This window comes from Manis javanica, chromosome 3 (genome assembly GCF_040802235.1).
Source record: "Manis javanica isolate MJ-LG chromosome 3, MJ_LKY, whole genome shotgun sequence".
Lineage (NCBI taxonomy): Eukaryota > Metazoa > Chordata > Mammalia > Pholidota > Manidae > Manis > Manis javanica.
Window position 1 is genome coordinate 24,437,272 of NC_133158.1, and position 24,956 is coordinate 24,462,227.

At 41.9% G+C, this 24,956-nt stretch overlaps 2 protein-coding genes across 11 annotated transcripts in view; one reads left to right on the plus strand and one right to left on the minus strand.

Moving 5' to 3' along the window:
- Nucleotides 1–17,644, plus strand: part of TRNT1 (tRNA nucleotidyl transferase 1) — a 33,539-nt gene extending 15,895 nt beyond the window's left edge. For 3 of the 5 annotated variants that reach the window (XM_073230957.1, XM_073230958.1, XM_073230959.1), the window contains exons 7-9: nt 103–356; nt 552–834; nt 1,103–4,660. In XM_073230957.1, the coding sequence (XP_073087058.1) occupies nt 103–356; nt 552–800 (503 nt within the window). In that variant the 3' untranslated portion in view covers nt 801–834; nt 1,103–4,660. Of the gene's footprint in view, nt 1–102; nt 357–551; nt 835–1,102; nt 4,661–17,510 lie in introns of those variants that run through there. The other 2 variants (XM_073230961.1, XM_073230960.1) reach the window with 2 other exon arrangements.
- Nucleotides 2,472–22,325, minus strand: CRBN (cereblon). Of its 6 annotated transcripts, none has more exons than XM_037019126.2 (11): nt 22,170–22,325; nt 18,406–18,518; nt 17,613–17,815; nt 16,671–16,820; nt 12,317–12,476; nt 7,182–7,244; nt 6,324–6,408; nt 5,612–5,727; nt 4,651–4,715; nt 4,076–4,207; nt 2,472–3,148 (listed from the first exon to the last, which is right to left on the minus strand). In XM_037019126.2, exons 1-11 carry the CDS (start codon nt 22,234–22,236, stop codon nt 2,968–2,970), a joined length of 1,335 nt encoding a protein of 444 aa, XP_036875021.1. In that variant the 5' UTR covers nt 22,237–22,325; the 3' UTR covers nt 2,472–2,967. The 6 variants fall into 6 exon arrangements, with proteins under 6 accessions (XP_036875021.1, XP_036875022.1, XP_073087055.1 ...); XM_037019127.2 differs by having other exon boundaries at nt 18,406–18,515; nt 22,170–22,312; XM_073230955.1 differs by having other exon boundaries at nt 2,996–3,148; nt 4,068–4,207.
- Between the last annotated feature and the right edge of the window lie 2,631 nt (nt 22,326–24,956).

Sequence of the window (24,956 nt, forward strand, 5' to 3'; positions counted from 1 at the left end):
GGCGTTTCTGTGTACTGAACAGTTGCTTCAGGTTCTGAGCGTTTGTATTGAATTTATTATACCCTATACAGATGAAAAAGTGCTTTTTTTCCCCCCCTACAGGCCTACCTGCTAATGCAAGTTTAGAAGAATTTAATAAAGTCAGTAAAAATGTTGAAGGTTTTTCACCAAAGCCAATGACTCTTCTGGCCTCATTATTCAAAGTACAGGATGATGTCACAAAGTTGGATTTGAGGTTGAAGATTTCAAAAGAAGAGAAAAACCTTGGTTTATTTATAGTTAAAAACAGGAGAGATTTAATTAAAGCAACAGATAATTCAGAGCCATTGAAACCCTATCAAGACTTCATTATAGATGTAAGTATATACTAGGCTTGGTCAGAATGTAAATCATCTTCACTAACTTGTTAATACTAAGACCCACTGTGATTCTGTGAATTCCATTTATGGTCAGTGAAAGCAGTCACATCAGTAGTAACTTAAATTTAGGATAAGATCAATTAGCAAGTGTCTAATGTGTGATGCAACTAAATGTTTGCTTTTGGCATTTAGTCTAGAGAGGCTGATGCAACCGCCCGTGTGTGTGAGCTACTGAAATACCAAGGGGAGCACGCTCTCCTGAAGCACATGCAGCAGTGGTCCATCCCTCCTTTTCCTGTCAGTGGCCATGACATCAGAAAAGTGGGCATTTCTTCAGGAAAAGAAATCGGGGCTCTACTCCAGCAGTTGCGAGAACAGTGGAAGAAAAGTGGCTACCAAATGGAGAAGGATGAACTTCTGAGTTACATAAGGAAGACCTAAAGTGGACGGCAGCTGCTACTGAACAGAAAATTTGGTAAGACTTAGATTTTCTCCCCTCCTCCTCCTGAGTGAGAATTTTGAGAGACTGGGCTGAATAAAAGCCATTTTACGGGACCTCTCAAGAAGAAGGTCTGTCTTATTTTGTGACATGTACTTTTATTTCAGGCACTTAACCTCCTCCTAATCTGATTTCTATCTATGAATCTGGTAATTTTCTTGGAACAGTTCCTACTGGGAAAAAGTATACTTGGTTTCCCTTTTGTGCTAGGCTTTAAGTTTTTTTTTTTCTTTTTTTTGCATAGGGCATTACTAAGATGGATCTTACAAAGGGGTAACAACTGTCTTAAACAAGTGTTTGCAACTGAAAGAACTGAGTTATTTAAGGTCTTATCTGAATTACAGAATAATCTTGTGCCTGAAAATAGGTGACAGATCTGCATGAAATGTCCTATTTAGATATGTCCCAGGGGGCTGGAATTTGTACAAGGTGTGTTGGACTGGTTTGTTGAGGTTGTTGACACATCCCGTGAGTGATTTCCTTCACTGTGCACTCCAAGCCTGGGAAAGGTTAGCTTGAGGGTTCTCCTCTTGGGCCTGTTATTTTTTCATAAGCATTTTCCCTGGGTTTGGAAGATCATGTGTGTGTGGTACCTGAGTATCAATCAGGTGGCCTGTATACGCAAGTGACAATACCCCTGCCCTTTGGAGTCCATTTCTTTCACTAATGAAGAGGGTAGGCCTATATAATTTCATCTTTCAAGATTTGAGCCCTAAATGTTTTTCAGTGGGTAAATAGGTATATAGCACAAATGTTATTTCAACTGTGACATTCTGGTTTTCCTTACTGTGTGGGCAAATACCAATTTCAGATCTTAGGTTCTGTTGAAGCCCAGCTAACAGGAAGTGTGTGTGACACGCTACACTGCACTCAGCTCAGTCACCTAAGTGCTACCCTGAGACACATTTGTACCCAACATTGTAGAATCCCAGGTTTGTCATGTACAAAAACACTTAAAATAGTAGTATATGCATATTTTTATGTATCAGAGAAGTTTATTTGCAAGTGTCAATTTAGCAGTCTAAGTAAACCCTGCAGGGGGCAAATGTTCCCTCTGCCACTGCTTTAGATGGTGATGTAAAGGTGCTGCTAAGAAGACAAAGTACAGTTTGCAAGAAACATTACCACCACCTTGGGCTTGTGAAACAAGGCCTAGGCTAAAAAACCGACAGCATTCTTGAGCTGCTCTTCCTTTACGTACATACGCAACAGAACACACAGTTTGTGGTAAAAGACAAAAAGCATAAAAGTTTTTGACCTAACAGTTTTCCCAAAGTTTATAGTACACATGTGAAAGGATCCAATAAAACCTTGAAGGTTTAGGCAAAGAGGTAGGTAGCAAATTGGTCTATTCTAGAACTTGAAAATTATTTCTTAGATCTAAGTTATGTGCTTATGAGTAGTTGTATATTATTTAAAATGAATGTTTAATTTCATTTGTCTCTTAAAGAGTCTCAACTCTGAACAAAACAACCTTTAACTTATCCCTTCTAGTGTCTGTGCTTCAGAGTTCACTGTACCAAAGTTTAAGGTGAACCTGATCACAATCATAGTTCAAACACGCACATGAAAACAGAGGGGGGTGGGGGGGAATGGGGGAGCAGCCCAGAATGTATATCTTTTAACTCTCTTTAATATATTTTCAAAATTTACAAATGAGTATCCGAAGTATTCAAACAAAATTAAAATAACATTGCTTGGACATGTGCTAGCTACTCTAGCTTTTGGAACTTGAGCTATTTGGAGCACTGATAAAGACATGCTATTCCATTCAGAAGCAGATGATTAATACCTCACATTGCAGGAAATGCAAATACGCTTTGTGCCAGAAACAGTCTCATCCCTTTCAGAGATGTCGTCATGTCCTACTAATGACATGCCACTAGGCAGCTCAGAGTCCACAAGGTAATGGCACCTGAAGTTGGTATTCCTAAAAGCAAAGCATTCTGGTCTGCTTTTTAGCCTCCTCACATACCCTTCAACTAAGAAAATGCAACTTTCCATGTAATGTTACTTTTTACTTAAGTATGCACAAAGAGCAGTCATTTCCAAAGCAAGTCTGGTTTTAGAATACCAACTTGTTAAATAATGTTATCCTACCGTGTGGCTTTACAAGCAGAGTATTACTTTGTCTGGGCTTATATCATCTTCAGTGTCTGGGATTGTGGGTAATAGAGCTGATCTAGTCAAACCCCAAAATTTTTGGGGTGACATATCTTTTTTAGTGGCAGTAAATTTCCATCCAATATGGCTTGCACAGATCCTGCACTGAGCAATGGTCCAGGCATACCTGCAGAGAGAGAGAGGCATCAGCTACAGAAATGCATCGCTGTTCCCTAAGCCTACACAGAAACACATCACCAAGACAGACCTGAGGCAAATTCTAAAGATTGAGAAGAACAAATACCAGAACAAACTTTCTAATTTGTATGTTTCGTTATGGTAAGGCGTCCATTTTTACATATGAGTTATTTTTTTCATATGAGTTATTTTTTTCCTCAGTGCCAAGAGAAAGTAATATTAATAGGATTCCTTTACAGAAACTGCTGGTTACCAAGATCACATTCTACCTACAGCTGCTTTTCCTTTGTTGTTTGGTATCACTGTCAATAATAGGATTCCTTTACAGAAACTGCTGGTTACCAAGATCACATTCTACCTACAGCTGCTTTTCCTTTGTTGTTTGGTATCACTGTCAACCTAGAAACACACACTTCTGTGAGCGTCACACTTAGGGAATTGGGGGAGAAGATAAGATTTTTATCAGATATTTAATCAGAAATACAAGCTGTGTTATGTAAGATACTCAGTCCAACTGGCAAGATGAGTCAGCCTGCCTTTTTCAAAAGAAAAGGCTGACCTAGGATTTACTGGACAGAAGACAAAGAGAGTTCCTGGGTGGTGTGCTGCTGGCCTGGAGTTAATACTTTGAAAAACCAAGGCCTACTAGGCCAAACACAGTTGAATGGTTTCTGTACCTTCATCTATTAGATGTGCTTCAGGTACAGTTTCCCAAGTTATAAAACAGTTGATTCAGAATGAGCTGACAGGACTAGGAAGTTTGGATGAACTGTGTAACTTTTTTACTCAAATAGCTGTTTGTAGTCATTCATGAAATGAAAGGCTTGAAAATTATCTACTACAGCAACTCTGCTTAAGATTCTTGAGTTTTTCTGCCCAGTTAAGACAAAACCAAAAAAAGTCACCACCATGTTACCCAGGAAACCAGCTGTGCTCTGTGGAAGGCCGGCCTATTAGATTCAGGTTGCAAGCCTTATACACTGTAAGCGTCTCGTGCACGTATCCATGGGGATTCACATAAGCTGCCATCGGCCCACATAAGGATAAACTAAAACAGAATGAGCAGAGTCAAGGCCACATGAATTTTAGTGGTGAGATTTTTAAAAAGAACAGATTTTAAAAACAGTTACAGATTTTAACCACTTCAGTAGTAGCAGAATCTTAGTACAAAAACAGGAGGTTGGCAGCCACTTGCAGTCTCAAAATACAGGTGTGTATGTGTGTGTATATAGATAGTACAATACACTGAGCTCACCTTCATCTAAAGGAACCTCAGAGCGGAAATGCAGAGATAAGGTACTGTGTGGCCATCCCTGGGCAGGCATCGTAAGATAAGACACAGTGTATGTTCAGCAGCATGTCCTACTTTACCTTGGGCTATTTGTGCCCACAGCATTCATTTAAGTCCTTATGATGTTGTTACATAATGCACAGATTTTCAACAAAGATTAGGGGGAAATGTAATTACTAAAAATGTAATAAAGAACTCACCTGAATATTTCATTTTTGGTTGTGATTTCTGTTTCTTGACATTGTTTACAGCAAAGGGATGTACACTAAAAAAATTTACATTCATGTCATTAAGTAATTGCACACAGCTCATTGAAAAACTTCTCTAAGCAGTTTATATGTCCCTGCATATTTCCTCCCAACATTCAAAAACACTTTTAAAGATGGAGCGAATCCGTGGATGTTTTATTGCCCTTGTCTAGCTTGGATTAACACTTAAGTCTTCAGGCACACACCTGATCATCTACATTTGCCCTCTTATAACACTAAACTATGTTTTCTACCTTTATCTTGCATCTACCTACCACTTCAGCATTTTATTAAAAATGTGGGATTCACATAAAAATCAAACGAATATTCATATTTGACCTGATTGTTTATCGTTCATAACGCATGATCAAAACCGAAAGTTTCTGTGATGAATGCCCTTGCACTGTTCACCATGTAAGAACTTATTCACCATGTAAGAACTTGTTCGTTATGCTTCAGAAGACTGGAGACTGACGAGAATTAGGCTTGGGGTGGATTAATTATTGTATATTGAGCACTGACTCCCCTATACAGAATTTTATTGTTGTTAACAACCATTTGATCAAAAAATATGAGAGATGCCCTCTCAAAAAAAAAGAAAGATGATGGAGTAAGAATCTGAGATGGGCTGTTCACATATAGTGACTGATACAACTGTAGCTGTACCATGAAGAAAATCAAGTGTTTTCACAAACTCTTAAGTATTCGAACGTAATGTTGAGTTTCTATGATGCCCAATGTAATTTTTATCCTTTAAAACATTTTTAATGTGAACCTTGATGGGCACACTAGTTTTCTAACTGCATGACTATGTGCCTAGACCCTCTAGGCAGCTGCTCTGCTCATCCCAACTGCACAGCCCAGCTGTACGCCAACAGAGCGGCGGGGGCAAAAATGCGCGCACTTTACTCACCTTGTTCATAATATCTAGTTCACAGCGCAGTCGCTGGATCGCACTGCCGATTTTAAGGAGCTGAATTCTTAATACATCATCAATAGGAAGACAGGCAGCTACTCTGTAAGAAAAATCTTGGAGACAGGGTGGGTTTTTCAAGTTTAAACTTAGGAAGCAGGTAGGTATCAGGTATATCATGACTCAGATAAACCTTTCTCTACAAGGTCCCCAAAGACCAGGTTCCACACAGTGACAGACAATACTAAAATATACCAACTACTAACTATATATACTCTTGGAAGTTCTTTAAACATGAAATCCACGTTAAGTAAAAGATGTCACTTACTTGCTTAGAGACTAGAAAAATAACTAACCTGTACCTAATACACAGATACAGGGTAAATAAGGTCAGTCCTAAAACTGGGGTCACTTTGTAAAGCTACTTTAAACAGCAGGGAAAGGAGATTCTTTACACTTAGAAAGTGTTTTTATGCTTGAGCTATGTACTGTGATTTCAAGTTCTTAAGAAAACCCTGCCTGAAATTGGGGCACAGAACTTAACAACTGTTAAATTAGCTACAAAACAGTAATTTTTTAAACTGCTCTAAGCAAGAGCTTTGTATACACACTTGAGAATAAAAAAGTACTAAACTTTTGTTCTCATTAAAGTCTAAATAACTTCTTTTAGTAAGAAGACATCAGGCCACAGGAAGGAAACGATGTTTCATACCTATTGGATTTGAAGGAAGAGAATCCTCTTTGAGATTTTCGTCCCACTCACGTAGCTGTTTCTTGATTCTGTCCATTAAGGTTTCCTTGTTAGAAATAAAAGCAGCCCTAATAAGGTGCACGGAACTTTACACTGTCACCTGTCCAACTCTGTAACAGAACTAATACCTTGATAGCAACTGAAGAAAGATCACTATGTAGTTAAATCTGAGCCCCAGTTTCGACATATCTGCCTTCCACAAACAAGCCAAGTCCGAGTCCGGCCCCTCAGTCCGCAGCCAGGCTGGCTCCTCCAGCCTCTCTCACAGCCTGTCCGGGGGCCCTGCTCCCAGCTCGCTGCCCTGCTGGGTATGGTGTGCGCACTGCTTGGAACTGGCCCCTCTGGTCCCCATTTCTGACTCAGCCCATAGGGACTGCTGGGCCTGCACTATCTTCCTACAAGTGTATGCGAGACAGCCTTTTGCGCGCTGTTTACTTTACTGGCTCCGCTGCTGGAGGGCAGAGGGCGATACAGTTTCCTTTAATGTTGTGTACATGATAGGGCTCAAAATCTGCTTCCTGAGTTTGTGGACAAGGTGATTCACCAAGGGAAGTGACTTAACAGTTGTTGAATGTGTACCACATGGCAAGTATAAGAGCTGCCATTTTCCCCATTTAAAACAACCCCTTTAGAGATGTAATCTGCTCCAAGCCACAGAGAAAACTGTGTGTGTGTGTAAAACCCAGATCCTCTGAAGTATTCCAACTGTCTCCCAGTGAGTTTTGCAAGATGTGGCAATGCATACTCTTAAAACCCGAAGAGTGTAAACAATGGCCCTTCTGACGTGGCTTACCCCAAAAGAATACTCAAGGTACTTACGGCATCATATAAGGAATACAACCAGCGAGGCCATGAAGTTAAATTTGCACAATGAAACTTTCTCTGAAAACAACCAAAAAAAAGTCACTTAAAAAACCTATAGAATAAGATTCCTCTGGTGGAAAGCAACATCTGAAAAAAGCATTTTGACTCAAGAAAGGATTTCCTAATTTCAAAAAGATGGAAAATTCTGTGGACAATCCTCTAGTAGATAATAATTAAGTATGACCATCATGATTTTATATCCTTCAAGTATATACTGCAACTAGAATCCTGATTCTTAATGTAAGAATTCAAATATTAAAATTTCAATGCTAAAGACAACTTAGTAAAAATAAGATGAACTGGAAGAGGACTAAACATCACACTTCTATGGACTACATCATCTGCCTTGACACTAGTAATTACTTGTGCGTTATCTTCAGTGAAAGCCCCACAGTGCAATCTGAACTGTGTCAGAACTGTAGATGTCTCTCCCTGAGTCCTCCAGAGACCGGCAGCGGCAAGAAAGAAACGATGGCATACACTTGAGACTTCATGGTCAAGTCCCCCATTTCATAAAACTGGGAGAAATGAGAAAACCATTATGTATCTCCAGTTGTATTTTGGGATCTGAATCCATATAAAAATGTGAATTAATATTCAATGGGAAGACCAAATAATTAAGATGCCAGTGCTCAAAGTATTCAATGCAATACTAATGATACTGGATTTTAGAAGCATAATTTAAAATTTATCTTGAAGAATAAACATGTAAACACAATCAAGAAAATTTGGGAAGAGAAGTGGAGTAAGAGAAAAATGATTGAAAGGATGCATTCCCGCCCACAGTGCTAACAACACACACTGGAAACCTAAACATCAACTAACAATACTTCAAGGCATTAGAACATGTTCACATTAGGGAGTACTCTCCACCCCATCAAAGAAGGTCCATCAAACTGACAGAATGAAGAGTGATCACATTTTTCTCAGTAAGCAGAGCCTGACAGACAGATCTCTGGTTGTCATCAGTGACCGTAACAGGCACAGCAGGACACATGAGACAAGGTACAAAAGTAATAAGGCACCTAAAAAAGGACTTTACCAGAGTGGAACAAGAAAAGCAAGTGAATGGTCACCAAAATAAAAGGGAAACCCTAGGCTTGCAGCTACAAGACCAATGATCAGGCATGGAGTGAGGAAATGTGGGCCCCAGCACAGGGACACGGACCTAGGGCCCGTGAGCGGGACATGACCAGCAGGCTGCAGAGCTCAGCAGGCTGCAGAGCTCATCCCTTCTGCCCTCCCTAGGCTTCCCCAGCTCTGAGAGCTAAGACAGTACTCTTCTGTGATGGTGAGCAGCGGGAGCTCCGTCAGGAGCCAGGATGCCGGGGAGGAGGCCCGAGTCAACCCGAGGAGCGTTTAGTTTGGAGCTGCTACGTGAACAGGCACGGACTTGGTCCGGAAGGCCCACAGACTACAACTTAGGCCAATGGGTTTTTCACTGAGATTTTTTGGCCCAATATAGGTCTTGCATTTGAAGCAACCCAAAGACGGTCCGGGATGAACTCCAAGTATAGATGTGCCTCGTTTGACTGCACTTGACCGCACTATACTTAGCAGACACCGCATCTTCACACCTTACCACGCAACATGTGTGGCGACCCTGCTCTGCACAAGTTTGCTGGCGCCATCCTCCCAGCCTTTGCCCCCTTTGTGCCTCTCTTACCTTTTGGTAATTCTTGCAGTATTTCAAACTGTTTCATCATTTTTGTATTTGTTATTTTGATCTGTGATGAATGATGTCACTATTGTAATGGCTTGGGGGCAACACCCTTCATAACCAAAGGCGACAGTGACCCTGACAGATAAATGCAGTGTGTTAACTGCTCTACCCACCAGCTGTTTCCCTCTCCTGGGCCTGCCCAGTCCCTGCAACACAACACTGAAATCAGGCCACTCGCAAACCACAATGGTGTCCAAGTGAGCAAGTTGAAAGGAAGGGCCACACATCTCCTTTTATGTCAAAATCTAGAAACAATGAAGCTAAGTGAGAAAAGCATGTCAAAAAACAAAAACTAAAGCTGGGCCTCTCAATTATAAGGGGTACTCTGGTGAACACATGACTTACGAGGAAGCAAAAACAGTCTTATTGTCGCTATAGACAGAGCTGTCAATGCTGGGGGCTAGTGAAGGGCGTTCCATTCCACACTGTACACTACACAGCCCATCAGGCCCTGGGGAAACACTATTTCATTAGATCACACCTAGCAACAGCCTGCTTAGGAAGGTACTCTGAGAATACCCACCACAAATCATAGAAGCAGTTGCCCTGTCGTTTAGTGATTCCACTTCTCAAAATTACATCTGATGACCTGTATGGAAGGTCATTTGTACACACACTGAGTGCACAGCTGTCATCCATAAGGGACTGGTTATTGCAAAGGATAGTGTATCCATGAAAGTACAGCTTTGAAAAGAAGGAAGCAGTGTCCAAAACTGACACACAGAATTTCATACACAGTTAACAGAGAATAAGGTCCAGGGCAGCATATATCCTTTCACAGTGAGGAGGAGGGGGACAGGTGCAATATTTACTTGGGCATTCATAAAGAAACTGTTGGAAGAAGACTAAGAAATTGACCTGTTGAGGGCCCTGCCCTTCTGAATGGGCGCTCAGGTCCGCCCCACTCTGTAGGATAAGCCGGAGGGGCCGTGGCTTTCACAGTAGCAGAGACTAGAACAATGGTCATCGACCCTTCTTAATATGTTTCCAAATTTGATTTCTTTTTCACATTTCATATTCAAAACTTCGTGGGCTTTATAAACAAGCAGACAGTCTGTGTAGCATAGAGTGCCCGTAAGGAGGTCAGAGAGCAGTCTCCCCACTCCTGGAGAAGCCCACTCCCGTAAAGCCAGTGAGGAAAGACACTGGGCTAGGAAAGGAGACACGTGAGCAGTACTCTGAAACACCAAATCACAGAGCATGCAAGGCCTCCGGCCGAAAGTGGGTTTGGGGAGTTTCCTGACTGCCGGTCATTAGGGACATCACTAACGCTCCCTCGTCAGAGGAGAACACACACAGGAACCATTCTGGAAGCTACATAACTAAGTCATTTGGGATGGTTAATTCTCAATTGAAAATGTTCAGAGGTTACACGGTTTCTTGGTTCACTGAATACAGCTCAGGAAGAGCACACTGCTGGAGCCTACCCTCACTACCCTGTTAGCAGGGAAAGTGTGTGGCCACCCGATTAACTTGAGTCAGCTTAACATCACGTAAGCATTTCCCAGTTTTGACCACATTAACCACCTCAGACGTGGACACACATGGATGCACTGTTTCAAACTGTGGTGGGACGTACCAACCAGATACAAATAGGTTCCACAAAGAAAGGAATTGTGGCCCTAGACTGTCTAAAGAGAAGCAGCCTCACATCCCCCAGCTCCATGATAAGTGAGTGTTCAGGAAATGGAGCAACACGTCGCACCACTGAGGCAGCACCACCACACGTGGGCTTCCTGCCGACATATCCACTGTCTTCTCCCTGCATCGGGCTCCAGTTTTTGATGCGCACAGAATGGCTCTAACTGGTCTCTCCAAAATGGAATAGGGCTGAGAGGTCATCTGGAGTCCAAAATGGATAAGCTAGCAATTTCTCTTGGCAGAGTGATCTAGATCCAAATTCCAGAACCTAAAAAACTCTACTCAAACGCAAGGGAACCCATTAAACCCAACTCTGAAGTAGACAAGGGATAAAGGCATGTATTTTAAGACCTTTTAGGCCTCTCTCATTACTTAGTACTTTCTGGTTAGTCCTGGGTGAGTATGAGAATAACTGAAAGCTGATGTTTGAGAGTCCAGAATTATTATATTATCAGACAAAAAAGACAACACAGAAAGGCCAGAAGATCTGGTCTTTGCACACTTGTGGCTCCTGGCCCTTGTGAGCCAGTGACAACCCACAGCAAAGGCCCAAGTCCGAATGCCCTGGGACCAAGCTGGGTTGCTGTGACCACACACTGTTAGTCTCAAGGTTGCTTGGGACTCTTAAGCAGTCTAATTATAACTTTCTTAGTAGACTTGTCTTGGAAACACTGAAACACATAAAACCATGCCTCAGACTCGTCAAGTGAGATACAGAGTAACAAGACCAAGAAGTCTACACACACACCCAGTTATGAGCCTGATGCCCAGCAGGCAGCCTTCCCGCCTACGAAGATCTCCCTGAAAACTGGACTAATTCTACCGCAAGAATGTTAAAACTGGCAGGACAGACTACTGTATGAAACCCCTTTAGGAATAATCTATATAATGTACACCAAATTAGGATCCTATTCTAATTTACATAAAATTAAAACCTGCACTCTTCTACCTGACAGGGTAAGGGATGATTAATGTAGGAGTTTTCAGGTTACAATGGTAATTGTTTGTCCATACTTTTAAAAGATACACCTCAATAAAACAATTTGTTCTAAATTTGTTTTAAATTAAGAAATGAGTACTCTTTTCCTTTACACAGAAATGGTAAAAACTTGATGTTTTATCCTCAAAACTGATACATCTCACAGATGAGCAGAAACAAGCTTCATCCATTTTTTTCTAAGAGAAAGGATGATCCGGTTAAAACGATTATATACCTACGAATTAAGGCCCAAACAAGCAATACTTTTAAAGAGCATGCCATCTCAAGCCAATTTTGGTGATGTGACTGGCATTGTACAAAAAGATGGCTAAAACACGGCTTTTCTTTCAGAAGTGCAGAAGTAAAACATACTCTACTACTGCTGTGCTACCAGAAACTTTCCTTTCCATAAGAAAATGTTTATGACTCAAGAGCCAAACATCTGATCTGATCATAGTTTAGCAGTTGATTACTACACAATTAAAAAACACAAAGCTATTAACTAATATACGACAGACACGCTAGCAAGAACACCCGGGAGCGCTGTGACCTATGACGCCTTCTGCAAACTACTTTACATAAATGGCTGCCTACGGAAGCTTTTGAACCTCTAGGTTTGATCAAATGCAGCTACAGTACTGCCAGAGAAGGTGTCTGGGAAATGAATCATGAGAGTTTTTTTTTTTTTTTTCTTAAAAAACAACCTTGTCTTTATTTTGGAGGATGCATAAAAAATTAGTTTCTCACCTTCTGGTATTTCTGCCACCATTTATATGAACACTCATCTTCCCATGAGACAGGTTTTGAAGGAAATATCTGGCACTTATTGAGGGATTCTAACTGAACTGCAGACATGGTTGAAGGCAATACACATTCAGGAAGAATTTGCACTTTAGCTTGCTGGATTCTAGAATGAAAAGAACCAAGCATGGTGTTCACTTTTAATATAAACTAACTCAAACTATTAAGTTTCTAAACATCATGAGTAATTTTAAATACTAAGACTTTCAAACTTCTTTAAACATATTGATCAAATGCAGATATCAACATACAGGGAATTTTCAGAAAATTGCTGTATTTCACAAGTTACACCAAAGTTAAAGAAAACCTAAGGTTATGGGTTTTTAATCTCACTGTGATGGAAAGGGAGATCTCTACATTTCAGGTAAATACAGTTTATAAATGAAATTTAAAAAAGGCAAATACAACCAACTGCTTCTGCATACCTCGATACTTATCAATAAATTTCTTAGCCACTCTCTGACACCCCACCCCTCCCAGCTCCCTGTCTCCTCATACCACCTGACTTACACTTGCCCCTTCTCATTAAGTGCAATCTAACCCAAGGAAGAGAAAATCAAGAACCCATTCACATGAATGAGTTAAAGTAAGACTGGAAAACTACATGTCTTTATTTCTATGTGCATTCCTTTTCTTGTTCTCAAACATTTAACTTGAATATGCAAAGAATCAAAATATGCATTACCTATACTTAAAAATTACTTAAAATTCTCATAAGAGTAAAGTCCTCATCTCCAAAATGCTACTTGTGAGTATCATAATTGCAAACATCATGAACTAATGCTATCAGGAAGGCTGTATTCTATGAGCTTTTTCCTAAGGAGGCACTGTTATCTTATAGAGTATAGCTTTTGAAATATAGAATGCTTCAGTACATTCAAATGCTGAGCACATCACTGTCAGATTGACAAAGTTAAATATATTAAAAGTGTCTTTCATCATTAATCATGTTTAGGAATTCTATGGTGGTGTTTCATATTAACCACTGTCTTGACCCACAAAAATTTGGGGGTCAATCTTTTTATTAAATGGAAACAACTGTGTCTGAAAATACATGTTTACCTTAATGGTACTATTAGATTCACTCCACTAATTCCATTCTTTCCTGCAAGCTCAAATTTGTTTATATGAGTTTGGAAAATGTGAAAAAAAGAAAAAGAAAAAGGCTGTGTCCAAACTGTATTAAAATGTTCTTACATTACTAGAGTTCATTAAAAAGTGAACTTTAATGTATGACATATGAACATAAATTCTTGGTAATCAAATTTTTAAAGCAAAAGTATATACCATTCTATAGAAATTTTTAAAAACCTGCTTCTTCATTACGGTCATTGTAACTAAATTAAGAATTATGTTTTATCCAACTATTACATAACATTTTGTTATGATCAAAACATTTATGTTACTGGAATCAGCTTACTGATCATTTTAATAATTAGTCTACAGTGAAAGTGCTCTGTCTTGCCCTGCAAGATTAAGCAATGATGTTACTTGTGTTAAGCGTGCCCAGGGTCTGCTCACACACACAGCTCGGTTCTCTCCCAGCAGCTAATTTGTTTTTAACATAAGCTACTTTTGTTTCTTCTCACCTGTTTATGGCAGAGTTTTGTGATTATGGTTACATAATTTATGCAACATAAAAACCAATGAAATATGAATACAAAAATAAACTTGCTTTAAGAAATACTAGGTTGAGCCATAAAAAAAACTTTAAAATTTGCTTCAGACAGTTCTGACGGTAGGGGGAAAAAATGCACAAATCTGGAAGGATTCTGCACTCAGACTGCCTTGTGATTACTTTTGGAATCTCTCTGTAAAGAAAAACTACAAATATAAACTGTAGAAACATGATGCATAATGAGAGTGGTTTATGTAAGAAAAGACTAATGCCATCTCCAATCTGCAGACCCAATTCAACAGAAGTTATCTTGTCTCTCTGCATCAAATGAAAAATGAATGAAGGTACAGTTATACATTTTAAGTCAGAATAAAATGTCTAAGATATGTACCTTTAACTACCTAGGCTTTGCAGCTTTATTTAACTTGACAGGTAAGAACTTCTCTTATAATTCCAAATGGGGTATTAATCTCCTTTCTCTCCACATACTAAGAGATGCTGTGGAATTTCTGAAGGGTTTTATAGTGATGCAATAATATACTTTTTACAAAAATTAATTTTTCAAAACAAATTTGTGTGTTCAGAACATGTCAAAGACAAAGAGTCTTAACTTAGGAAAGGTTATAAGACAACATATAATTTTTACATATGAAGGGTCACTTATATCAAAGAAAAATGACTGATACCTGTTCCTACTTTGTGGAAAAGGAAATTGGCGTAACTTTCAAACATGCTATGGAGGAATGCTGGTCTCGTGGAAAGAGCACTGGTTGGGAAGTCGGGGACCTTATAAGCAATGCCCTGTTGCTTACTAGTTGCATAACTTAGGGCAAATCACTTAATTTCACCAGTAGATTAATCTTTCTAGGTTTTCTTACTTGGAAAAAGAGAAGTAAATAAATACTTGATGATCTCCACAGTTTCTTCCATCCCACCTTTTCTAGTGAAGGTAGTTCTAGGACAAGTGAGACAGTGGAGCCAGAGAAATCTCATTCCATGGATGCCTCTTACATGAAGACAGTCATGTCGTGAGAGGCCTCAGTGGGTCTATGAAACACAGAGGCAATGTGCTCTTTCCAAGTCCTGTCCAGCCCCATCAGTTGGACGTTAATCTTTACTAGAGTCAAACATGTTCTTGGACCTGTTTTCAGACTTAATGGTTTACTGCCATCTTGTGTTCAAAATAGTTTTCCCACAATCAAAAGTCACTGATATTAACACAGTCTCAGAAATACACTTTCTTAATACAGTATTCACAGATCATTAAATTTTTATAAGTAGGAGGATAGGAAGTACTTTAAAAATGAAACTGTTACTAAAATCTATACCAACCAAACAGCTTGCTAATTACGACTACGTGGCACCCTCATGAGGGCATTCTTTCATTTACTCATCTAACATTCATGGTCCTAAATGAAGCCCGTAAGGAAGTCTCAGTCACTGTCCTGGAGCAGCTCGTGTACCAAGGCAGGCAGAGATGCAAACCAGTAAGGACAGGGCAGCACCCTCGCTGCTGTGCGAGCCGACACAGTGAGGGTTCCGGGGGAGGGCCCCGGGGAACCACGGCGGGACAACTACAGCCCCCCTCACCCTCTGGCGCCCCGCCCCTACAGCTTCGTGCTCTCTAGCCCAAAAGGGTTTCCTCACACATCTCTACATGCGTGACTCAGCAATATCCAAGCATGCCCACTACGTAAGCAAAACAGACCACCTCTGAATTGCCATGTGTTCGGAAGGTAGTACCCATGCCACACAGGTCTGACAAAATTTTGAACTCTGTTTATAGATAAGAGCAATTCACTAGGACCAGGCAGACCCCAGAATCTGAATCTGGCCAAGTTTTCCCAGGTGATTCCTATATACCAGAGTTGACGAACCACACCCCTAAGAGAAACATGTGATGATCAGGAAAAATACTTCACTTGTTTTTGATTTTTGGAAGGGCAAAGAGAGGTGAACTGGATTTTTAAAAAATGAGGTTACTATTCCTTAAACTTGTCAAAACGCCCTAAACACAACAGCCATGCCAACGTGGTAACAGCCAGAACGTACACACAGAGAGTTCCACAATTCACAAGGTACAGAAACAATAAGCATTATCTGATCACCTATTATCTATGTAACATATTTACGTGTGATAAAAATTCACCCTGGGGTGGACACTAACTAGGTGGTGTCTACAGCTCACATGGAGCGGCTGGCAGGTGAGCACGGTGGCTTCCGGAGAGCACGGGAGTGCTGCGGATACAGCCACCCAGCGAGCTCGGGGGTGGGGGGAGCCGAGCTCTGGCCTCTCCACGCCTTTTCGCTCAGAAGAGAGCTCTTCAGTCTCTAAGAAGCCAGGCCCTCAGTGACACTCCTTGGGTTTATGTTACTGTTCTCAACCCTGGGAGGATGTTAAAGTCACCTGGATATCATGGAAAAAGATGGTGCAGCCTCAACCCAGACTAAACCACTGTCCAGGGTTGGGAAATGAAGCTGGAACTGAAGCTTCTATCGTTTTAAAAACTTCCAGGTGATTCGGCTCCAAAGCCAAGATGCCAAGAACTAAGCCCTAGCTAGTTACAAAGGAAAGAGAACTAAACGTTACAAAATGTGAAGGGTGAGTGTAACAGAAACATATCAGAAAACCAATTAATCTTAGGACGTGCACTTGGTTTTAAGATACATAGTATTTCTTACCCATCGGACTGTGTTCTTAGCTCAAGGACTTTGAACCTCTGTCTCCCAACTGCTTTCACTTTCACTATCTCGATTCCAAAGTCCTGTTCTTCCCGGTAGGCATATATCTCTGCTGTGGTTCCAAACTGGGCTTCCCTTTCCTGTATATTACTTCCAAGGTAAATTTTAAAAGGAAACAGGTTTGAACATTTAATTTTTGAATATGCAAAGATGGCAAAAGAACACATACAGGAGAATGATTCATAGCAATCAGCCCTTACGGCAAAGGTACTCTAATTTTATTTATTTTAAAATCACATATATGGAGGCTTCAGGAAGGACAATTAGAGCGCTGAGGAAAAGAATAGACTGCTAGTCACTGACCATGATCTAGGACGGAGAGGGGTCTAAACTCTCAGTCCCCAAACCAGCCACGATTCCTTCAGTCCTGCAGACCATGTGTGCTGCTGCTTAGCAGCACTGTACTGAGGCGGGGCTTCCAATAGGCGCCTCCTGCCTCTACCAGCATTTACTGCCAGTTGCCCAAGGGTACCTGAAATCCAGTCCGAGTGCACCGTCTTTGGGGCACTGCTTACGAATTTTTGAGAGAAAGAAAAGTGCAAGCCATTCTTTTGTAAAAGTAATACTTTACAATAAAATGTGAAAACCCTTTCTCTTTAAAGAGCAACAGTTCTTGAAAATAAGATTCTAGAACTGTTTTTTAAATTAAATATTAATGATTAAAAAAATTTTGAATACTAGGAAGTCCTCTGCGTATGTCTGATCTAGACGATAATGGTAACAACACAAACACTCCAACTTGCATTTTCAATCTTTTCCTCAAAATCTTTCACCTCACAGACACCCAATCTCCCATGGCTGCAGAACAATGCTCGGCTTTTGCTTTACTGCTAACCGTACACGAGGGAGAATGTGGTCGGCAAATTCACCCTCAGAGGTTACCTGTACGCAAGAACTGCAAAGGTCCTGTCTTTCTGGATTAAATTCCGCACCATGCTGACTTCTTGAGGGTGAAACAGCTGAAGAGGTAACGTCTGCCCGGGAATGAGGATCATCATCACCTGGGGCAGCACTGGGATCACCTGGCAGCTGTCGTCATCGTGCAGCGTCCTGCCGTGGAACTCTTCCATGTCGGCGCCCAGATACTGTCGAGGGACACACACAGGCGCACGTCAGCACAGATGCCTAACACAGCGCGCGCTCTACAACTGAGGAGCAAATCGGGTGAAAACAAATATAAACAGAAGGTACAGATATACATTTTATAATAAAGTTGGTGTATCGACATTCTACATGGAAATCTACTTTTGACTCAGAATTTCCAGTATTTTGTGATCAAACTCTCACATACAAAACTAAAAGCAATTTTTTACGTAAAAACACTTCATTCTAGGATATCTCTGTCCAAATATCAAACATGACTAGTATAAAATGTTAGTATGTTAAATAACACCCCTGTAAGCAAGTAGTAGAGAGTCAGAAGTACTTCAGTTAGCTCCACTACTAGCAAAAAACCTGAGGAGACAATTCCGCAAAGAACTACACCAGGACAGTGTAAAACTGCTTGGAAATCACAGCTGAGGGTGTTTTATCTATCAGCAAATGGCCCGCATCCTCATCCACATTGTGAGGCAATATCCAATAATGCTAAACTCAGTCTCCTGCTTTTAGGAACTTCTATCTATAGTTAAATGTATGTATTTGTCATATTAGATCCGTCGGTTAAGTGACATACTGTGTGTGACGTCGGCAGACTGGTGTCAAAATTTATGACGTTCGGTTTCTGGGCGTCTTTGCTATCCTGGTCTTCAACCTCCATTTCAATTTCATCTTCTTCCTCGCTCTCTGCTGTAAAAGCAGAGTTATTATAAGAAAAGAACCAGATGGATGAATATGTCCAAGCTGTGTTCCCCTTCAAATGCGGTATTCCTTTATGAAGATCCCGAGCCCTTGAAAAGCGGGCCTTCTCAACACCACTTACATTTGGTCATCTCCACAGTATGGTCAAGAGGCAGGCCAGGGCCTATGCTCCGCTCTGCCTCTACTTTTTTTTAACTAATTTTTTTATTTTTAAATAGTTTTTAAGATTCACAGAAAGGTTGCAAAGATAGTACAGAGCATTCCTGTAATCTCTAACATCCAATTTCCCCTACAGTTGACAGCTTATATAAGAATACTACATTTGTCTCAACTAAGGAATCAGCACTGGGATATTACTACTAACTAAAGTCCTTATTTTATTAGGGTTTCCTTAGTTTCGAGCTAATGCCTTTTTTCTGTTCAAGAATCCCCTCCAGGACACTGCTTTACATTGGCGATCTTGTCTCCTTAGGCTCCTGAGGGCTGCTCTCCCGGACCTGCTTGTTTTGATGGCCTCCACAGTCAAGGAGTACTGGTCAGAACCTTTTGGAGTGTGTGCCTGATTAGGATTTGTAGGATGTTACTATCAGGATTACACTTTGGTTAGGTTATGCATTTTGGGGAGGAAGACCTCAGAGGTGAAGGGCTGTTTCCACTGCATTAAATCCAGGGTCCATACTACCATTACAACTTGTCACTGCTGATGTTGACCTTCATCACCTGGCCACCTGGCCAAGGAAGTATGTCAGGTTTCTCCACTGCAAGGTTACGATTTCCTCCCTTCCACACTGTACACTTTGGAAACTCCTCACTAGGCAAAACCCACATTTACTGAGTGAGGGGTTATACTCCAGCTCCTTGAAGAGGGAGGATCTGCATAAATTATTGGCAATTCCTCTGTAAAGGAGATCTGTCTCTTCTCCCTTGCCAGTAACTAATTTTGACTCCTGAGACTACTCATTCTACCTGATTAAAACAGACTTCACCTCTAAAAAATGATAGGGATGAATTAGACAATCTCTAAGGTTTTAAACCCTTCAAGAGTTCCTACAGAAGACAGGAAGGAGGAGGCAGGGGAGGAAGGACAAAAGGGAAGAAGAGCTGTTAATTAAAACTGAAAAAAGATATCACTTTTACCCGGAAGAAAAATTTTCACAGGCAGTCACATCACTCCCTTGCTATCACTATAATATTTAAACATGAAATATTTGTAATCATTTTACTATGGATTTTTCCTTGAAGTTTTAAATTGAAAAATAAAGTTTTTATGAAACATAAGACATATTTTAAAGGAAGTGTCTTAGAAAGCTTTCTCCACAACAGATGTTTTAGGTTCTGAAAACTAAACTGATCTAGTTTAAAAAACTTATGTTACCAATTACAGGGATGGAAATTAGAAAAAGCTACACTCTCTGGGTGCTGTTGTGTTAAATGGGAGTCTGTTCTTTTCAAGCCAGCTTCAGGTAAAACACTCGTCGTGGACCAGGGGTTCTCAAGCAGGAGTGATTTTGCCCCTCAGTAGATTTTTGGAAATGTCTGGAAATATTTTTGGTTTGTTACAACTAGAAGAGTCCTACTGCCATCTAGTTGGCAGAGGCCAGGAATACTGCTAAACACCATATAAGCCACAGAACAAACCCTCACAACAGAGAATTCTCCAGTCCCAAAGGCCAAATGTCTCAAGGTTGAGAAACCCTGGCCTAGACAAACCACAGAGATCTGCTCAATCTCCTTTCTGACCTCATTTTTCTTGTACTTTTAAATGCCTCCAATAAACTTCTCAGCAGATAAAACATTACGGAGAGACCCACTTGATTGATCCCTTACATAAAGCTTAGAAGATCAACTATTAGCTGAAAGGCTAAAATTTGTAACTTAAAATTTTCCATTTTAACTGTTCTGACTTCTAGTCTCTAAATGATTTCCTTATATGTAGTAGTCTTCTCATAAATATGGCTGACACCCATTTTCTCCTACTTGGCTGTTTATTAATGTTTCCTTTGGCCAAGAGAGATTCTTTGTATCTTAAATATTAAGCTATTTCCATAGCGCCTAAAGAGGACTGCTCTTCAAAACAACTCATACTACATGGATTTACAGGCAATCCAATGTTTCTGTACAAATTAAACATGTATGATTTAGAAAAGCATCATTATTGTATCATAACCTCTCTGGGTCCTTTCACCGCTCGTATTTTTGGACAAAACACACACTGTTGAGAACCACCAGGGTGAAGTCTGATGACTCAGCTTATGCGGGAACCCATGTGAGGGCGGACATAGCATCAGTACCCCTCTCTTCTCTCCACCATCCTCCCTGAAACGCTGGACCTGGCACCGACAGAGAGGGGCTGATGTCTGTGAAAGGAACAACAGCTCAGCTCTTCCGTTGAAGGCTGACCCATCTTTATGCCAGTTCAGCTAGGATGGCGTCAGGAACAACCACTGACTTTGACTCTGATTTGGTTTTATACAAAAGTCCCCTTCTGTATACATTTAATCTCCTCCTCCTCCTATCCATGCAACTCCCATGGACAAATCAATCCTCTCAGCACCTTTTCTTAGCCAAATGCCTGAAACACACAACAGTTCCTTGGCAACCCACAGGAAAAAACAAAACAAAACCAACCCCACTGGCAAGAGATGCAAACTCCCCAACTACCCCCCAACCTAAGTCCGAGGCTGCCTTCTCCACAACCCCACCCGAAGTATATGCTTTGAGTATCTGCAGACACACTTCACAGTGCTTTTCCCAGTTCCTCTGAAGAACCATAATAGCATTCAAGTATCAGGCCCTAAATCACCTACCAGCTTACCAGCTATATTTTGAGGAGCCTCATGTAGAGATTATATATAACATTCAAGTATCACAATGGGTATCATGCCTCTGGTCACTTCCAAGACACTCCAACACACTTCCTGCCTTACAGTGAAGGTACTTAGCTAATAGCTTCAGTTTGGCTGATAATACCTTTTGGAAAACATCTGATCTATAGCACTCCACGACAAGTCAGCACAATTATCAGATGTATTTTTTCTAACAGTATATGAACATAAGACCAAGGTCTAATTTTTTGCAAAACATAAAGAAAAGAGAAAACTGAGTTTAACAGTGCTAAGGCAGTGAAGTGGTTGAGAAATGCCGGCTATGCCGACAGACTCAGCTGGACTGCTCACTGCAAATGTGTGACCTTGGGCAAGTCATTAAACTAAACTGCCAATCCATTTCTCACCAAATCGGGATGTAGGGAGGATTAAACATTGAAGTGCATGCAAAGCGCATACTGCAGGGCCTACGACGGTCTATCCACGAATGGCAGCTGTCACTCATTTCTCAAAGGGACGAAGTCCCGGAAAAGTAATGGCTGCTAACCTGACCCGGCCCCCCACGTCGGTCCATTTCCAGACCGCTGCCTCGGAGCACCGGCGGACAAAAAGGTCGGGGTCCCCGTCCCTGTGAAGCTTCGCCCCCAGCCCGCGGCGACCCAGCAGGGACGGGAGCGCCGCGACTCGGTCGCAGGCCAGGGGCTGCCGTGCGACCACTTCCCGGTGCAGCCCCGCCGCCCGCCCGTCTCCTCCGCGCCACTCGCGGCTCCGGCCTCGCCCTTCCCGCCGCCAAGGTCCGGCCCCGGGAGGTTACCGGGCAGGAGTGGCAGGTGGTTGCCCATGTTGCGCTCAGCGTCCTGCGGGTCTCGCTCGTCGGCCATGTCTGTTTACCCGCAGAGGAGGCCGGGACGGGGCGGTGCCCGGGAGGGGCCGCGCTGCGCAGCCGCCGCCCGCACCCGGGCCACAGCGCCCCCTGGCGGCCCCGGCGCACACAGCGGCGCACACGCACTGCTGCCGAGCCCTCGCCTGTTCCAGCCCCCGGTATGGCGACCACAGGCGGGGAAACTGAGGCCCAGATGCTTGGCTCCACCTAGCTCGGGGCGGGGAGCAAACGGAAATTCGTTTATGCAGCCTTAGTTCCAATTCTTAACATAAAAAAAGTCTGTTTAGAGACTAGGAAAATGCATCAGTTATTCTGAGTGTGGTTGTATGCTAGCTGATTTTCTTAACAATTTTCAGTGTCCACATATATTCTAAAATTAGCATGTATTAATCAGAAACAAATAGTTGAGATGATGATTACACAGAATAGAACAAGGCCTCTGACTGGTCCGTAAGATTGTCAGAATATAAAACAGCCTACTCACTAAGACTTCAACCAAGTAAAAATACGTCATCACACGGCAAAGGGGCCAAGGTGTGCAAAAGTGAGCAGAATCCCGGTATAGCAGCGGTGCTGTGAATGGCAAGATTTTTGTTTGAACGATGGACAAAAGTTGTCTTTTGTGTCTTTTCAACATCTTTTTTTTTCAGTAAAAGGGGAAAACTGAAAAATGTTTAACTGAAATAAAATATCTAAAAATGGTGGGGAGGAGAGGGGTGAGAGGAGGAGGCAGCACTGTTCTGGAGAAAACAGTAAGGAATCTGAGATTTAAAAAAACTGTTCAGAAAACTGGCCTCACCAGTAGTTAAAAGCCAAAAACTTCCCAGTGAGGCAGGCTCGTGAATCCATTCTCTGTCATCTGACCTTGCCCGGAAATCACTCTGCAGCCTTGGGAAAATTATTTACGGGCTTAGGGCTCAGTTTACCCATTTGCAAAAGGAGAATGGACCCAGTATTGTCCCAGGTGTGTTCCGGTTAATCGAGGCTGCGGGATCAATGCCAGCATCGCCTTTTATGGCCAAGTTTATGACAACCTCGTGGAATATGTTGTTATGACCGGTGGCAGTGGGAGGGTCATTCTAGTTAGCTGAAGGATGACTCCCTGCCAGAATGCCAGGAAAGCAAATGCCTGACAGAACAGAATGATGAGGGAGTAACTGGCAGAGGGGCCAAGGCGCGAGGGTGAAAGCGGGTATCACGCATATATACATGTTTCATGCCATCGCCTTTCCATCTCACCGTGGTCTGCACAACTTCAATAAACTGCTTACCTGCAGCAGGAGTTTCTTTACACAGCAAACATCTGGCCTCTAAATAAGGAAGCTCTGACCTTCCATAGTGCTCCCAGAGGTGGCACCGCAGAACTGGGCCTGTACCTTGGGTCAACCAAGAACCCTGTGGACAAGACAGGACAGCTGTGAGCCTGGTGGGGTCAGAAGATGTGGCTGGAAAAACATTAGCTCATTTGTTCCTTTGTGCACGGCTCCAGGATCACTGAGGCTACCATCTGCTTATCTTTTTTTCCCCCTCCATTCACATTCGCCATCTGCTCCCTCCTTCATTCCATCCTTCCAGAGTCCACCCAGTCATCCAGAGCCACATCTTTCAATAGGCATAACACCACGAGATCCTTGAACAAAAACATCACAGCAAGCAGGGTTCTTGGATTAAGCCCTAGTTGATACAACCAAAAAGGAAAGCACGATCATTCACCATTTATTTTTAATTCAGCAACTTTATCCTGAAACAGTGTCATACTGAGTTCCTCACATTTCTTCTTGCTTGCAAGGAGCTCTGTAAACCAGAGGGAAAGGAACTATATGGGTTCATAGATTGTCGCCTTAAAGCTCAATAATTAACTTCAATAGTACATAATTCGGGCAGGAATTAAGATGAGAGAAAATGAGAATGTGTGAAGAAAAGCCCACTGCTCTTTTGGTTTCTTCTATACTCTATTCGCAGCAAGGGATATACATACTGAGAAGAGAAATTCTGACTCCCTTCTGTTTTTTGTATTATCTGTATCTTTTCTGATGTGTTAAATAATGCTACTACCCTGCTCTAAGCCGTCAAGACTCTCTTGCCTGGATTACTGCAATAGCCTCAACACTGGTTTCCTGCTTTCTATCTTTGGTGCCTACAGCTCATTCTCAACAAAGTGGCCAGAGTGGTGCTGTTAAAGCAAGTCAGATCACATGACTGCCCCACTCAGACCCCTACCTTCACTCCCCTCTCCTTGTAGGCCAATTCTTCCCCGTGGCCCTCAGGGTTCTTTTCATGCATGGGGGGCTCCCACAGCCCTCCCTGACTCCCCTTTACTACTAGGCTGCCCAGGGTCTCACTCCTCTACATCAATCCTGACCTTCGAGCTCCACAACCAAGTGGGGGCCACTCCCACCTCAGGGCCTTTGCACTGACAACCTGGAATGCTCTTCCCTCAGTAATGCATAGCTTGCTCCCTTATATATTCTGGATCTTAGATTAAGGGCCTCTCCTTATGGAGTCCTTCCCAGACTACCCAGTATCTCAGTGCAAGCCCACCCCACTCCCATCATTCTCTATTCTCCTCCCCTATTGTAGTTTCCTTCAAAGCATTTATCATTTTCTAAAATACTATGAGGCTTCCTTTTCAAAACTGGCCTCCTCCTCCAAGAATGTAAGCTCAGTGGGGAAGTCAGAGATGTCTGCCTCTTTTGTTTACTTTTGTGTCCCAGGGGG